Source organism: Spea bombifrons, chromosome 5, assembly GCF_027358695.1.
Source record: "Spea bombifrons isolate aSpeBom1 chromosome 5, aSpeBom1.2.pri, whole genome shotgun sequence".
In the NCBI taxonomy this organism is placed as follows: domain Eukaryota; kingdom Metazoa; phylum Chordata; class Amphibia; order Anura; family Pelobatidae; genus Spea; species Spea bombifrons.
In genome coordinates, this window is record NC_071091.1 from 42,005,053 (window position 1) to 42,021,523 (window position 16,471).

Sequence of the window (16,471 nt, forward strand, 5' to 3'; positions counted from 1 at the left end):
CACTCCCACGGCCCAGAGGATTCGGGTGTCGACCCGCAGAGCCGATGGTTTTTCTGGAGTCTCCGGGCAAAACACGGATAGTTCCCCAGTATGCGCAAGGTGTTTTATAGTCGCCCATGCTCTGCTGATTCCATAGCTAAAGAGTTCCAAACCTCCACCGAGATTAATATCAGCACAAAAAATGTGGGTTTCCATAAGCAAGTAGTTGCATACAAGCCTCACATCACCAAGCACAATGCCAAGCGTTGGATCAAGTGCTGTAAAGGACACTGCCCCTGGTCTCTGGAGCAGTGGAAACGTGTTCTGTGGATTGACTTGCCTGACTGCATTGTACAAAATGTGAAGTTTCGTGGAGGAGGGATAATGGTATGGGGCTGTCCTTCAGTTTTTCGGCCTGGCCCCTTACTTCCAGTGAATGGAAATCTTAATGCTTCAGTATACCAAGACGTTTTGGACAATGCTATGCTTCCAATTTTGGGGAAGGCCCTCTTCTATTCCAGCACGACTTTTCCCCGGTGCACAAAGTAAAGTCCATAAAGACATGGTTGGATGATTTTGGTGTGAAAGAATTTGACTGGCACACACAGAGCTCTGACCTCAAACCCATCGAATACCTTTGGGATGAAATGGAATGGAGATGGCAAGCCAGACCTTTTCATTCAACATCAGTGCCTGACCTGTAGAAAGCCTTCCCAGAAGAGTGAAAGCTGTTACTGCTGCAAAGGGGGTAATTACATATTAATTTCTTTATATTTATGCAATGCCATAAAAGTGCCTGTTAGTTTGATGGTCAGGTGTGCCAATAGTTTTGTTCATATAGTGCATAAATGCAAGGGATCTCAAGCCTAAAGAAGCACCTCACCTGTCATATTGTAGAGAGGTGTATTCGAATTAAAAAAATCTTTATATATTTTTACTGGATGCTGCAACACCAAAACACAATGTACAATACAGGAAGAAAGTAATAGGAAGTATAAGAACAGGACAGGATGATACCTAAGGTGAAATTCCCCAAAGTGTAGGATCTGAAACCCCAACATAATACGAAAGCTAATAACAGAGCCGGCCTTAGGTGTTCCGGCGCCCTGTGCGAACTACTCCTCTGGCGCCCCCCCTCACTACCCCCCCTCTGCCCCATCAAACTACCCCCCCTGTGCCTTCAAACTACCCCCCCTGCCCCTTCAAACTACCCCCCCTCTGCCCCTTCAAACTACCCCCCCCCTCTGCCCCTTCAAACTACCCCCCCTCTGCCCCTTCAAACTACCCCCCCTCTGCCCCTTCAAACTACCCCCCCTGCCCCTTCAAACTACCCCCCTCTGCCCCTTCAAACTACCCCCCCTCTGCCCCTTCAAACCGCACAGGGCGCCACACTCCAGGGGGCGCCGCCGCCGGGTCCTCCACCGCCGCCGCTGCTGCCGCCGCCGCCGCCACGGGGTCCTCCGCCGCCGCGGGGTCCTCCGCTGCCACCGCCGCCGCCGCCGCGGGGTCCTCCTCCGCTGCCGCCGCCGCCGCGGGGTCCTCCTCCTCCGCCGCCCCCGCTGCACCTAAATGAAAACGTTGGTTTTTTTTGTTGTTGGTTTTTTTTAACTTTATTTAACATCCTCCATGTTAAATAAAGTAAAAAAAAACTTTATTTAACATGGAGGTTATTAAATAAAGTTAAAAAAACCAACAACAAAAAAAAACAACGTTTTCATTTAGGTGCAGAGGGGGCGGCAGCGGAGGAGGACCCCGCGGCGGCGGCAGCGGCAGCGGAGGAGGACCCCGCGGCGGAGGACCCCGTGGCGGCGGCGGGGGAGGACCCGGCGGCGGCGCCCCCTGGAGTGTGGCGCCCTGTGCGGTCGCACAGGTCGCACACCCCAAAGGCCGGCCCTGGCTAATAATATCTTGCGTTACTTCTTCACAAGTTAATGATATGGGCGGCCTGTAGAGTACACTTATGTAAAAAAGAAAAAAAAAAAACATTATTGCCACTGGACAGTGTGAACTTAACATAAAATTACTAAGTTATCAAAATATGTGGTATAGGCAAATTTATATGTCAAAATGTAAAAGGACCACATATATAACAATCATGAATCAATCACTGGTACACCATACATGACATTATGAAATAAATAATAACCAGTAAAACATACAAAATATATCACAAATAGTTCATAGATACAAAGATCAAAGTACATAATTAATGGATAGAAAATCCAACATACATGGAATGAGAATATAGAATGTAAATGACAGGGTTGTCACAGTTAATAAAGATACAAAGATGTATCCACAGTCAAAAACACTTCAAAATAAAATAGAAAAATCAACATTGTGAATTCATGTAAATTCATAGGTATAATATGTTAACCTCTTGACAATAATTGATCGTCCAGGCACGTCACGCAAAAACAGTCAGTGAATGATAATTAACATGACAGGACCATCATGATCTATGGTCGCTCTCTTCACCCAAACAAGGTTGCTGTAATGCCTCGATGTCAAGGCACTCAGCAACACTGAAATCGGCCATGTCTGGCCCCCGACATATACCAGGTATGTATCATATACCATGTATATATGATCTGTGATGTTTTCACTAGTTACTTTTTATTTATTTTATAGAATGTATGGTGTGACAATAAATTGATTTTCTTCTGAATCATGATTATTGTTATAAGTGATCCTTTTACATTTTGACATATAGATTTGCCAATACCATATAATTTAGTACTTTCTTTGTAATGTTATATTAACTTTGATGGTGCCCACACTGTCCAGTCGCAATAAAGTTATTTTTTTAGGTAAGTGTGCTCTAGAGTGCATGAACGTACTGACGTATTGTGACTACACTATGAGAGTGAAGGGGCAATAGCTCCTTTTCATTCACTTGTAAAGTGCCACAAGGTATTTATACCTCTCTATCATGTAGGGGTTTCAGAACCTACCCTTCACAAAGAAATATAGTCAAAATGTTAGCCTGTTCTCTCTTTATATTGCCTATTACCGTATTTGCTCGATTATAAGGCGACCTCCCCAAGATTTGAATTTAGAAAAAAAGAAAAAGCCTGAATATAAGACTACCCTATAAGAAAAAAGTTATTAGTAAATATTAATTCACATGTAAACTATTTTTCATATTTAATAAAAACTATGATTGAGAAAAATGCATTTTTTGTTTTTATTTCCTTTTATTTACCAACCTGCCCCCCAGTTATGCACATCTGCCCAACGGCTTGCTACTCAGCCCCCAGATATGCCTTATACCCCCTATATGCCACTCTGCCTCCCTGATATGCCTTATACCCCCTATTTGACTCTCTGCCCCCGAGATATGCCTTATTACCCTTTACTTACCAATCTGCCCACAAGATATGCCTTATACTCCCCTATATGCCCCCCCAACTTACCAATGCATCCCTAGACTAGTCCCCCATGCTCCAGACTCCCTGGTGTCAAATGGGGCAGCCGGTGGATGTCTTCTGCTGGAGCTTCTATGACTGAGCACTGGAAGGTCATGTAACGCCAGTGCTCCGTCATAGAAGCCCTGGCAGAAGTGCAGGCACGCATCGTCCAAACATCCACCGGCTGCCAAAGAGGAGGATCCAGGTCCACTGCGGTGCTGCGGGGGATCTGGATCTTAGTCTTGTAGTCAGACCTCTATTTGAGGTCTGATTATAAGACGACCTCGAATATAAGATGACGGGTACTTTCCTGAAAAAACCTTGTCTTATAATTGAGCAAATATGGTACTAATATTTGTATGTTTGATACGTTTTGATATATTGTTCATTGTGTTTTGTTTTTGCAGCGCTTAGTAAAAATATTTAACAAAAAAAGAAAAATGCTATTCTGTTTCTCTTTTTGGAGCGATAGCATTACACTGCTTTGCATATTAAATACATAACAATATTTACCAAATTAGGCTACAGTGTGATCATACATTTATTTTATAATATATATATATATATATATATATATATATATACACATATATATTATATATACACACACACACACACACACACACATTTTATAAGAAAGAGGAAAAAAAAAAACATCTTACACTGACGGATAGTACAGGTCCTACTTTGTACATGGCATAACGATCTGTTCCTGCACAAATATTGGGAATGTCAGTCTTTGAGTCCCCAAGCTCCAACTCCACAGCAATGTATTGTGCAAAAGATTTCATCCTTGATGGGCTTCCTCCAACACACACAAACTTAAATAGAAAGGTAAAAAAATAAATATAGAACAATACAAGTTCTTGTTTTTAATGCTTAGATATGTATAAGTAAACCAAATCTAAAATATTACCTTTATTAATATGCATTAAAACAGGACACATCTAATAAAGTAAGAATTTTAAGAGGGTATAAAAATATTAAATTCAAACTTTGGCAGAAAGGTAAACCTATTGGAGTCATTTTATAGTGTCAAAACTCCTGTTGACCCAATGCTGCCTGCCTAAAAACTACTAGGTTAAAAACTACTAGGTTGCCATAGTTCCTGTGCTTCCTGCCAGAGCTAAAGCCTGTTGTGATCTAAAACAACGTGTGGGGTCCTGCTACTCTTAATCTGTGTTGTTATCCACATATTGTCTCAGATAAACTGCATGACCAGTGTTAGCTAAGTACTACTTCGGTTTGTCAAAGGAAATCCACCTCTGTGCAGGACTTTAGATAGTCTGGTCAAAATGGTGATTAGAGAGAGGAGATCATGTGTGTACACACCCCTACAGTAATTTATGGAATGCTAAATCAGCTGTACAAACCAAACACTAATAGTTGAATAATCTGCTTTGGTCCTGAATGGAAAAGTTAGATATACCGTATAAGATGACTGGGCGTATAAAACGACCCCCAACTTTTCCAGTTAAAATATAGAGTTTGGGCTATACTCGCCGTATAAGACTACCCCTCTACCCAGTATACAACAACCAGCCAATCACGGCAAGAGATGTACCTTACCGGTGATTGCCTGCTTGTTGTATACAAAGCCTGCTTGGATTGGGTGGGTCAGCTCTCCCTAACATATGCCTGTCCACACACACACACACACAGACACACACACACACATGTATAGACCTACACTGCCCTCACACAACCCTTCCTTTACACACATATACACGTACACACCAGCTTACAAACACACATATACACATACACTGCCCATACACAGACATATACATACATACACTGCCCTTACACACACACACACATTATATATATATATATATATATATATATATATATATAAATATATATATAAATATATATATACATACCGTATTGGCTCGGATATAGGCCGCCCCCGTATATAGGCCGCACCCTAAAAGTTTGGTGCTTTTTTAAAGAAAAAGTTTTTTTCTTTAAAAAAGCACCAAAAAAACATGCTGCCACTCTGCCCCCCCCGAGATATGCTACCACTGTCCTCCCTCCCCGAGATACGCTACCACTGTCCTCCCTCCCCGACATACGCTGCCACTGTCCTCCCTCCCCGACATACGCTGCCACTGTCCTCCCTCCCCGAGATACGCTGCCACTGTCCTCCCTCCCCGAGATACGCTGCCACTGTCCTCCCTCCCCGAGATACGCTGCCACTGTCCTCCCTCCCCGAGATACGCTGCCACTGTCCTCCTCTGCCCCCCCCTCCCCAACTTACCGGAGCAGACTCCCGGGTGTCTTGCGGGGCCGGCGGGGGACATCTACGCAATACAACTTCCGGTGCCGGCACCGAAAGTTGTATTGCGTAGATGTCCCCCGCCGACCCCGCAAGACACCCGGGAGTCTGCTCCGGTAACCTGGGGGAGGGGTGCAGAGGTAAAACGCATCCGCACGATGCGCTTAGACAACCTCCCGTGCCGGCACCCCCCCCGGGGGAAGTGCTGGCAGGGGAGGCTGTCTGAGCGTATCGGGGAGTAGGATAAAGGTCCCCTGCACCGCTGCGGGGGATCTGTATCCTAACCCCGCTGCCTGCCCGGCCTGCCTGTCGGGCGCTAGACCCCGAATATAGGCCGCACCCCCACTTTAAAGTCTTAAAGTGGGGGAAAAAAGTGCGGCCTATATTCGAGCCAATACGGTATATATCTACACATACTAACATACGCCTGTCCGTACACATTTATACACTGCCCTCACCACACACCCCTGCCTTTACACACACACACACACACACACACATATATATATATATATATATATATACACACACACACACACACACACACACCAGCTTACAAACACAAAAATACCTACACTGCTCTTACACACACCTCACCATACACATACACTGACCATCTCAGACCAACATACATACACATACACTGCACTTATACCCCTTTCTCCTCATCTCTTACCTTTCTCATCTTCTGTCTTCCATCCAGTTGTGGGAGCGTGAGGGCTGTCATTTCAGACCTCTGCTTTACTGCTCCCTCTTCACTATGCGGCGGCATTGATGCCGAGCACGGGACATGAGGTCATCCCCGCGCTCGGCATCAATAGCCGGCGCGTACTGATTAGGGAGCACGGAATGTTGGGCTAGTTAGAGGGAGGTCGTGATCTCCCCAACCAGCCCTGCTCATCGGGCGCCCGCTGATCAGGGCTAGTTGGGGAGATCACGATCTTGCACCTACCTCGGCTCGGCCCTGAAGACCGGCCCAGGGGAGGCGGCTTCTCCGCTCGCCCCTCCCCTAGAGATTCGTGATTCTCCAGTCCGGCTCGGTAAGTTTCGGTACCCGGCGTATAAGACGACCCCTGACTTTTGATTAGATTTTCACGGGTTAAAAAGTCATCTTATGCGCCGGAAAATACGGTAATTAAAAGTAGGTTCTCTCTCTGTATTTTAGTAATTTGAAAAAAAAAAGGGATGTTCAGATTCACCTGATCACCTCACAACATATTGTCAGCATTCTTAACCTTATTTCATTCATTATGTATTAAGTAATCAATGTAATCAAAATAATTTAATTGAAAATCAATATATTGTACATAACCAATGAGTTAACTTATTAAGTACAGTATATTAAAGAAATTGGGGGAGATTGTGTGCACTGAGGCCCTTTTTGCATAAGAACTCCAAAATGTCAGGTTAACGGTGAGAGAAGCAGACCAAGGAAGAATACACAAGAACAACAAGAGGCAAGACAAGATGTGGCAATACAGGAAAGTAGTCAGGGACATGAAAGCAGTTGATGGAGAAGGTAGGGAAACACAGTGAGAGAACATGTGTTGTTGGGGTCCCTCTTTTCCGGACATAGATACATATACAAAGTTCGTAAGGTTGAAAAATTACCTAAGTCCATCAAGTTCAACCCTTCTACCTAACCTTTCTATTCTTGATCCAAAAGAAGGCAAAAAAACCCTAATTAAGCTACTTTGAATTCTGCCATCAGGGGGAAAAAAGTCCTTCTTGACTTCAAGAGCCAATCTGATTTCTCCTTGGATCAAGAAGCTCTAAAATATTGTTATTCTATTTATATCCCTGTATGTCATGCCTTTCTAAGAAAATATTGAGGCCCCTTTTGAAGGTATCTAATGTATTGGATAACACCACCTCACTTGGAAGTGAATTCCATATCTTTATTGCCCTCACTGTAAAGAATCCCTTCCTTTGTCGTCTCTGAACCCTGTGCTCTTCCAGTCTCAGAGGGTGACCTCTTGTTCTTTGTATATTTCTGTTAACGAACAGGTCACTGAAGAGCTCTTTATATTGGCCCTGCATTTATTTATATAATGTTATCATATCCCCTCTGAGACGCCGTTTTTCTAGCATATATAATTTTAAGTCTCTCTTCATAACTAGTATCACCCAATCCCCTTATTAATTTTGTAGCCCTCTGCTAAAATTAAAATTTGTACAAATGAGAACATATCTAATCACGAGTATGTGTTCCAAACAGTATGTAGGGAAAACCATTACGCCACTTCTAACAAGCACATTGGAAAACAATTTCTATCAGAACTAAACTAGATTCTCGGATTGAGAGACATGTACACTGCTATAAACAATAATCCACCATGTTGGTCTTTTGTGGGTATAAATGTAATTAAACGCTTCGTTACCAAGGACGTACCAGGTACTTCATCAGAAAATGTCCCTTGCGATTAATCGGTTAAAAAAAATAAACGTAAGTTTTTCGTTTATTTAAAATAACTGGATGTTAAAAACAAACAGCAGGAAAAATAAAAAAAAACTGAGAAAAACACATTTATTGTTTTTATTACTCAACCTGCCCCCCCCCCCAGTTAAGCACATCTGAGACCAGGCTTGCCAGAGAGAAGCATCCGAGTCCCCTGCAGCACTGTGGGGGGGATCCACCTCTCTGGCAGGCGGCTAACATTGCGCAATACACGGAGGCAACCCCTGCCGCTGCTGGCTGGTACTTCCGCCAGGGCTTCTATGGTGGAGAGGAGGATCCGGGTCCCCTGCAGCACTGCGGGGGATCTGGATCTTAGTGTTATTTTCCGACCTCTATTTGAGGTCAGATTATAAAACAAGGGGTATTTTCAGAGCATTTGCTCAGTCATGTTTGATCAGAGATTACAATCTACTGCTCCTTTTTTGGAAAGCGTTCTGCCAAGAACTTGGTATCTCTCGCCATTTGCCTTCCATCCACACAAAACAGGAAGACAGAGAACCAAGCAAACCCTGGAACAATACCAGAATAAATGTGCAGAGAGTGTCTCCCTTCTATGCCAATTATGCACTCCTACCTCACATGCTGCCAGATCAATTGAATGTATCTAATGTTCTCAAGATTTCTAAAATGCATACACACTTTAAAATCTCAATTTGTTACTTTGAACCAGAAGCTCACACCTTACCCCTTGGTGTGACTCTCTACAGCCAATTTACATAAGGCCCATCCAAGAATGGGATGTTGCTTAATACAAAATAGTTGTTTCAATAATTATTTGTACCCTGTTAAAGAAATGTACTGAAATGGTTGTCAACTTTCAAAAGAAGAAAAAAAAAAAAAAACTTTTCTAGATGACATTGGGGCTTAACAGCATATTACATTTTATATAAAAATATAGATTGGAAACATTGATGCTCGGGGTGAGCCCCATCCCTTAACGTCCATCGACGGGTCATTACCCCTTCGTGACAAAGGCTGATTTTACTTTTTGTTAGACTTGTGCATTCGTCTTCGGGCGAACATGGAAACGAACACGAAGAGTGCGTTTTCGTGTTCGTTCCGAAGACACGCCGAAGAGAAGACGGCGGCGGTAAAACGTAGGCGAAGACGAAGACACACACCACGAAGATCTTCGTGAGTGTCTTCGTCTTCGTCTACCATTCTCCCCCCCTTTTCTAACTTACCTTGGCTTCGCGGCAGTTCCCGGAAGTGGAAATCCGCAGGTTCGCCGTCACGGGTTACAGGGCAGTGCGAATGAGCCTATTGGTCGCCTACAGGGACCTCCTCTGGCATCAACCAATTGGTTGATGCCAGAGGAAGACCCTGCAGGTGACCAATAGGCTCACTCGCACGGTCTTTGTAACCCCTGACAGCGAACCTATGGATTTCCGCTCCCGTTAACCCCTTCGATGCTGCGTTATCTAACACAGCATCGAAGGGGTTACCGGGAGCGGAAATCCATAGGTTAAAGGGCCGTGCAAGCGACCAATAGGCTCACTTGCACGGCCCCTTAAAAAACAAAGTTAACTCCTAACTAACTGAACAGGGAGGGAGACCAGTGGCATCGGCAGGGTAAGTTGCAGCATTGGGGTTTTAAAACCCCAATGCTGCAACTTACCCTGCCGATGCCACTGATCTCCCTCCCTGTTCAATTAGTTAAATGTCCGTACGAGCGACTTTATTGTTCGCTCGTACGGACATTTAATTAATTGAACAGGGAGGGAGACCAGTGGGATCTGCCGGGTAAGTTGCAGCATTGAGGTTTTAAAACCCCAATGCTGCAACTTAGGAGGGAGGGGATCTCCCTCCCTGTTCAATTAGTTAAATGTCCGTACGAGCGACTTTATTGGTCGCTCGTACGGACATTTAACCCGGCGCATACTAACTGATTGAACAGGGAGGGAGACCAGTGGAATGTGCCGGGTAAGTTGCAGCATTGGGGTTTTAAAACCCCAATGCTGCAACTTACCCTGCAGATGCCACTGGTCTCCCTCCCTGTTCAATTAGTTAAAGAGCAGTGGCATCTGCAGGGCAAGTTGCAGCATTGGGGTTTTAAAACCTCAATGCTGCAACTTACCCTGCCGATGCCACTGGTCTCCCTCCCTGCTCAATTAGTTAAATGTCCGTACAAGCGACTTTATTGTTCGCTCGTACGGACATTTAATTAATTGAACAGGGAGGGAGACCAGTGGGATGTGCCGGGTAAGTTGCAGCATTGGGGTTTTAAAAGTCTGCACGAGCGACCAACAGAGTCGCTCGTGCAGACTTTTAAAACCCCAATGCTGTAACTTACCCGGCACATCCCACTGGTCTCCCTGTTCTATCAGTTAAATGTCCGTACGAACGACTTTATTGTACGGACTTTATCGTACGGACATTTAACTGATAGAACAGGGAGACCAGTGGGATGTGCTGGGTAAGTTACAGCACCAGGAGCCTAAAAGTCTGTACGAGCGACCAACAGAGTCGCTCGTACAGACTTTTAAAATCCCAATGCTGCAACTTACCCGGCAGATCCCACTGGTCTCCCTGTTCTATCAGTTAATAAATGATAGAACAGGGAGACCAGCGGGATCTGCCGGACAATTACGGCACCAGGAGTTTAACAGTCTGTACGAGCGACCCTATTGGTCGCCAGCAGGGGGCTCGTCTGCCATCAACCAATGGCAGACGAGCCCCCTGCTGGCGACCAATAGAGTTGCTCATACGGACATTTAAACTCCTGGCGCCAGAGCGGCTTTAACCCCGTTTTAACCCCTTAACCGGGGAAAACGAAGAAAACCTGAACACGAAGAATGTCTGCGAATATTCGCCCAAAGAGAAGACAGGACCAGGCGAATATTCGCGGAATACGAAGTTTTTTTTTTTGCCCGAAGACGAGCACGAAGACGAACGCGAAGAGCCCCCTGGTGCCCAAGTCTACTTTTTGTACCCTTCGTGACAATGGCCGTTTTAACATTTATGCGCTGCTCGTGTTTAGCTGTAATTTTCTTCTTTCCCGTTTACTGAACCCACACAAGTTATATATTGTTTTTTTCAGGACAAGAAGGGCTTTCTTTAGATGACATTTTTTGATTGTATCATTATTTACTATTAAAAAAAGTATAAAATATGGTTAACAATTTAGAAAAAAAAGACTTTTTCTAACTTTTAGTTGAAAAGTCTTTTACTCATCTATAAAAGGTAATGAAAAAAACCTGGTAAATAGATTCTATTTGTCCTGAGTTTAGAAATACCCAATGTTTTTTTCTACACGTTATGGGGCAATACGTACAGGTAGCGTTTTGCCATTTCAAAGCCATTTTTTCCAAAACTGGTAATTCTTCCCCCATGTGCCATTTCGGGTATCTTTGAAGCCAGCCAATGCAATTTACCCCATCAAATCATATATTTTTGAAAACTAGACACCCTAGAGTATTTCAAATGCTAGTATTTTAACTCTTTCCATGCACCATATCTACCAACAGTCTTTGTCAAACTTTGTGGTTGTCATTTTTTTGCATTTGTTTTTTTCACCCCAATATGTGTTCAGCAACATTTCCTGAATACAGCGATACCTCACATGAATGATTTTGCCTGGCTGTTTGGGGACAAAAGGGCCACATTTGGGGCATGCGCATTTTCAATGTTGAACTTTGGCATTTGGCGATCAACTGCCCATGACCTATTTGGCACATCTTTATACCTGAAGTGAAATGTGTGTGAAAAAACAAATGCAAAAAAATCACTACCACAAAGTTTGACAAAGACTTGCTCTCCGGAGCGGTCACAGCCTGTCCTGGGGTAAGTGTTTGGTGTCGCTGAATGCCTCGGGGAGGGGCCAAACATGGCCCCTAGTGCCGATTGTGGCGTTGCTGAATGCCTTGAGGTCAAGGCGTAACAGCAACATCGTTTGGGTGCAGAAAGCAAGCAATTGACGTCCTGGCACGTCAATTGTCACTAACCTGGTGTTAGTGCATGACGTGCCAAAACCGGCAATTGCCATTAAGGGGTTAAACAAGCTTAGAAAGTGATCTATGATCACTTTCTTCGCTTAAACGGTGTTGCTGTAATGCCTCGATGGTGAGGCATTCAGCAACACCGAGATCGGCATCATGGGCCATGTCTGGCCCCTCCCTGTGGGCGTCAACATCCTCCATACATTGTATGGCGGCAGACGCCCATTTTAAAAGTTTAGGAGGTGATCAACGATCACCTCCTAAACGTCAATGGTGTTGCTGAAATGCCTAGATCACAAGGCATTCAGCGACTCCGTACACTCACCCCAGGACGTGCTGTGACCGCTCCGGAGAGCAGTCACAACCACCACTGCGAGTGATTTTGCCACTCGCAAGATGGCGGCGCGTACTGTAAAAAAAATAACAAAGTTGGAAAAGTTCACCAGAGGGTCTCCAGACCCTCTAGAGAACTCTGGCTCCACTTGCAGGTTGAATACAGGTACTGCATTCAACCATGTAAGTCAAAGGAGCCCAGCTTTCTAATCACTATGTGATTAGTAAAATATTTAAAAAATATGGAAAAATATAAAAATGTAAAAAAAAAAAAAAAAAAATATGGTAACATTTAAAAATAATTATGCATCAAAGGAAAATGTAAAAAAAAGTTTAAAAAGAATAAAATATGTAATTTATTATTATGAGCAAGTGCTAAAATTAGCGCGGTATCCTCCCAAAAATCTTCACATGGAAAGAGTTAAAGTAAAAGCATTTCAAATACCCAAGGGGTGTCTAATTTAAAAATACATGCATGAACATTGAAGCTTCTTGGGAGTAATAATTTTGAAAATCTATCCAGGACCCGACCTGATACACGGAGTGGAATAGTTCTAAATAGATATAGAATTTTTGGGATCAAATAGGATTTTATCAAATTGACTCTGCCTAGCCAAGAGGCCTCCACCAGCTTCATCCTTTCTATTTGGGACAAAGTCTGACAAAGTGTTGTAGTAGAATTAGTGCATGGAAAGGGTTAAAATACCAGCATTTGAAATACCTTGAGGTGTCTAGTTTTCAAAAATATATGGTTTGAAGGGGTAAATTGCATTGGCCAGCTTCAAAGATACCCAAAATGGTACATGGGGTAGAATGACCAGGTTTGGAAAAAAATGGTTTTAAAATAGCAAAACGCAACTTGTACTTATTGCCCAATAATTTGCAGAAAAAAAGCAAAAAAACGAAAACATTGGGTATTTCAAAAAACTCAGGACAAATAGTAGAATCTATTTAGTAGGTTTTTTCATTAGCTTTTTTTGGATGAGTAAAACATTTTTCGGGCAAACTGTTTGCGCTATATAAAAGATAATAATAATAATAATAATAAAATTATTTTCAATTATTCATCATATTTTATTATTTTTTTATGGGAAATTAGATAATACAATCAAAAAAATGATATCTGAAGAAAGCCCTACTTGTCCTGAAAAAAACAACATATAACTTGTGTGGGTACACTATATGAGTGAGGAGGAAATTAAACACGAGCACTGCAAAAGTGTTAAAACAGCCTCGGTCCCAAAGGGTACAAAAGGTAAAACACAGCCTGGTTAATGCACACTGGCTTCCTTATGACCTGTATTTTGCCTCTGACACAAGTGGACACAGTGCTTTGATCATGGATGGTGATGAGCATGCACACATCCATTAGGCCCTAAATGTACCCACCAACAGCTCCTGTTGGCACAAGGCAAAGGACTCCCATTTTAGCCTGGGTTTGGGGGAACTCTTTATAGCCCGTCGAGTAAAAAAAAAAAAAATCTAAACAAAGGGCCCTAGAATAGAAGGTATGCAAGTACCTTTATTCAATTTTATTTCTTTTTAGCACTTGTGCCTAGATGGTCTGGGCAACCTGACAAATCAAGTTGACAGTCCTTAGCCTCATACACAGAAGGTGTATAGCCAGTTGCCCATAATATGTAATAATGCAACACTTAGGAGGAAATATAATGCTTAAACCCCAATCTTCACTTGGATTTAAATTTTCATATACTTCTGCAAACGTTATCTGAGACTGACTAATTAGGAGCTTTTTTTTAAAAAATACCCTGTCATATTGGGGATGACACTAATTATTCTCATTGAAATGTAAGAAATGCAATAGCTTTTCATACCTGGATTTTGGCATAGTTTGTGCAAAAATGCAAATGGAGCAAACGAGGTCTGTGCTCTAGTTAAATAATAAAGATAGCATCCTTTCTTTATAATCTCCATAAGCATTGTAAGTTTCCATTTTTTTTCTTGTTCCCACACATGTGCCATACCATTAAAAATGCAAGAACTAATCAATAAAATCAATAATGGAAACCGTTGTCAGTCGATTTACCGTATTTCATCAAATATAAGACTTTTTTGTTCAGAGGCAAAGGCATCGCGCAGACGTCCACCAGCTGCCCCCACAAGACACCAGGGAGTGTAGAGCATTGGGGGCAAGTCGGCAAATAAAAAAATAAAAAAAATCATAGTTTTTATGAAATATGAAAAAAAAGTAAGGTAGAACCCAAGGGTAGCAGTAACTTGGTCAAACGAGCCGAGGTCAGGATACCAGAGAATCAATGTAAACGAGGAAACAAGCTGAGGTCAAACACAAAAAGGACTGGCAAGGATAACGCGCACTGAGGAAGCTGGAGGGTTTAAATAGAAACAGGAGGGAAGGGGCACGGATTTCAGTTTGGCGTGAAAATTTGTCAAACATCACTTCCTGTGTCAGTTAACAACAACTGACGTGCCAGGAACTTCATGCCTTTAAACGGGTTTAGAGAGTGATCTATGTGATGGATTGACCTTTGCCCCAGACTGGACACGTCCGCCCGTCAGCTCCTTCCCTCTCCCAGTAAGCGGACACGCTGTGGCTGTCCGAAGAAAGCAGTCACAGACCAGCACTTACCTCAATCATCAGACAGGACTTCATGCTTTGAGGTTAAAACAGAACCCTCTTTATTTGGAGCCATAGGGGTATTTAACCAGTACAAGGGATTGAATTTCATCCAATAGCCACACAAGGGAAATACATCCAATAGACGCACACGGTTCTTCATCCTGCCCTCCTTTACATATGACTGAGTATTAGCACTCACGCAGTAGGGGGTCTCTATTGTAGTCTGTGTAAGACTTGTGGCCGGCTCTTCTGCCAGTCTGGCATTTTGCGGTGCTGGGCAGAGGATCGCCTCGATCTGCCCTGGTGGGTCCCTGTTAGCAGGCGAAGACCCTTCACTGTGGGGCGGGCAGAGGCCAGCGGCACTCTACCCCGCTGCCGGCGCTTCAGCCACAGTAAGAGGGACGCATGGTGCTGGGCAGAGAACAGCTTCCCTCTGCCCTGTTGTCAGCGCTTCTGCCGCCTCTAGTGTAGACCCATAGACTGATGCCTCAAATTCCGGCGAATGCATGCGGTCCATCATCCCCCAGAAGACTTTCTCCCAAAAGTGATCTCCCAGTTTCACCTCTTCGGGCTCTGGCTGCAGTACCAGGGGCAGAGTGGCTGAACCTTCAAGTCCGGAGGCTTGCCAATTACAGTGAGCGGCCTCCGGAGCTCGCTCTGTGACATCTGTGGGCTCACACCACAGGGCGTAGCACCCCTCAAACAGCGCCAAGTATTCTGCCTCGAGGCACCATTCTCTGTCTATTAGTCCCTGAAGGTCTTGGCTGAGTTCACTTGTTGCAATGGGCGGCAGGGCTCTCCGTCGCTTGTCACTAATGTCCCACCATCGGTCCATGTTACCATTGCCAAAGTCATCCATTTCCTCTAATGCCTCCCACAACAGGCCAGGCCCGCCAACATCCATCCCTTCCGGAGAATGGGGCTTTCTGGATTTTCGCTGCGGGCTCGGGCTTCCCAGTATACGGCTCGGTACTCCTCTTCGAGCCCAATCTCTTGTCTGACCAGCCTCTCTAGCTCCGCAACCTCACCTGGAAACGCAGCTCCCCCGAACAAGTAGAGCCTCCCATTCACCTGGCCCCTGACTCGTTGTTCTAGGGTGGGCAGATGTGTACCTTGGTGGGCGCTCCACTTTTCTAGGGCCGCTGTCCATCTCACGAGCCGGGCTCAGGTCCGTCTCTCCGGATCTGTCTCCTAGATATGCCTTTAACACCCTGTACGCCTTATACTCCCAGATATGCCACTCCGCCCTCCACATATATGCCTTATACCCCCAGATATGCCACTCTGCCCCCCCCAGATATGCCTTATATCCTCAAATATGCCCCATACCCTTTATATGCCTCCCTGATAGGTCTTATCCCCCTATACGCAACTCCTTGGTGTCTACTAAAGGCAGCTGGTGAGCTTCTCCGCGATGCGCGTATACAAGCCTCTGCTGTTGCCGGCACTTTCGCTGGAGCTTCTATGACTTAG

At 44.2% G+C, this 16,471-nt stretch overlaps 1 protein-coding gene across 4 annotated transcripts in view; it reads right to left on the bottom strand.

Annotated features, from left to right (window-relative positions):
• Positions 1-16,471, bottom strand: part of UPP1 (uridine phosphorylase 1) — a 105,472-nt gene that overhangs the window by 35,777 nt on the left and 53,224 nt on the right. For 3 of the 4 annotated variants that reach the window (XM_053467777.1, XM_053467778.1, XM_053467776.1), the window contains one exon: positions 4,052-4,210. The exons of the other annotated variant lie outside the window; for it this stretch is intronic. In XM_053467777.1, the coding sequence (XP_053323752.1) occupies positions 4,052-4,210 (159 nt within the window). The remainder of the gene's footprint in view (positions 1-4,051; positions 4,211-16,471) is intronic. 4 annotated transcript variants of the gene reach the window in all.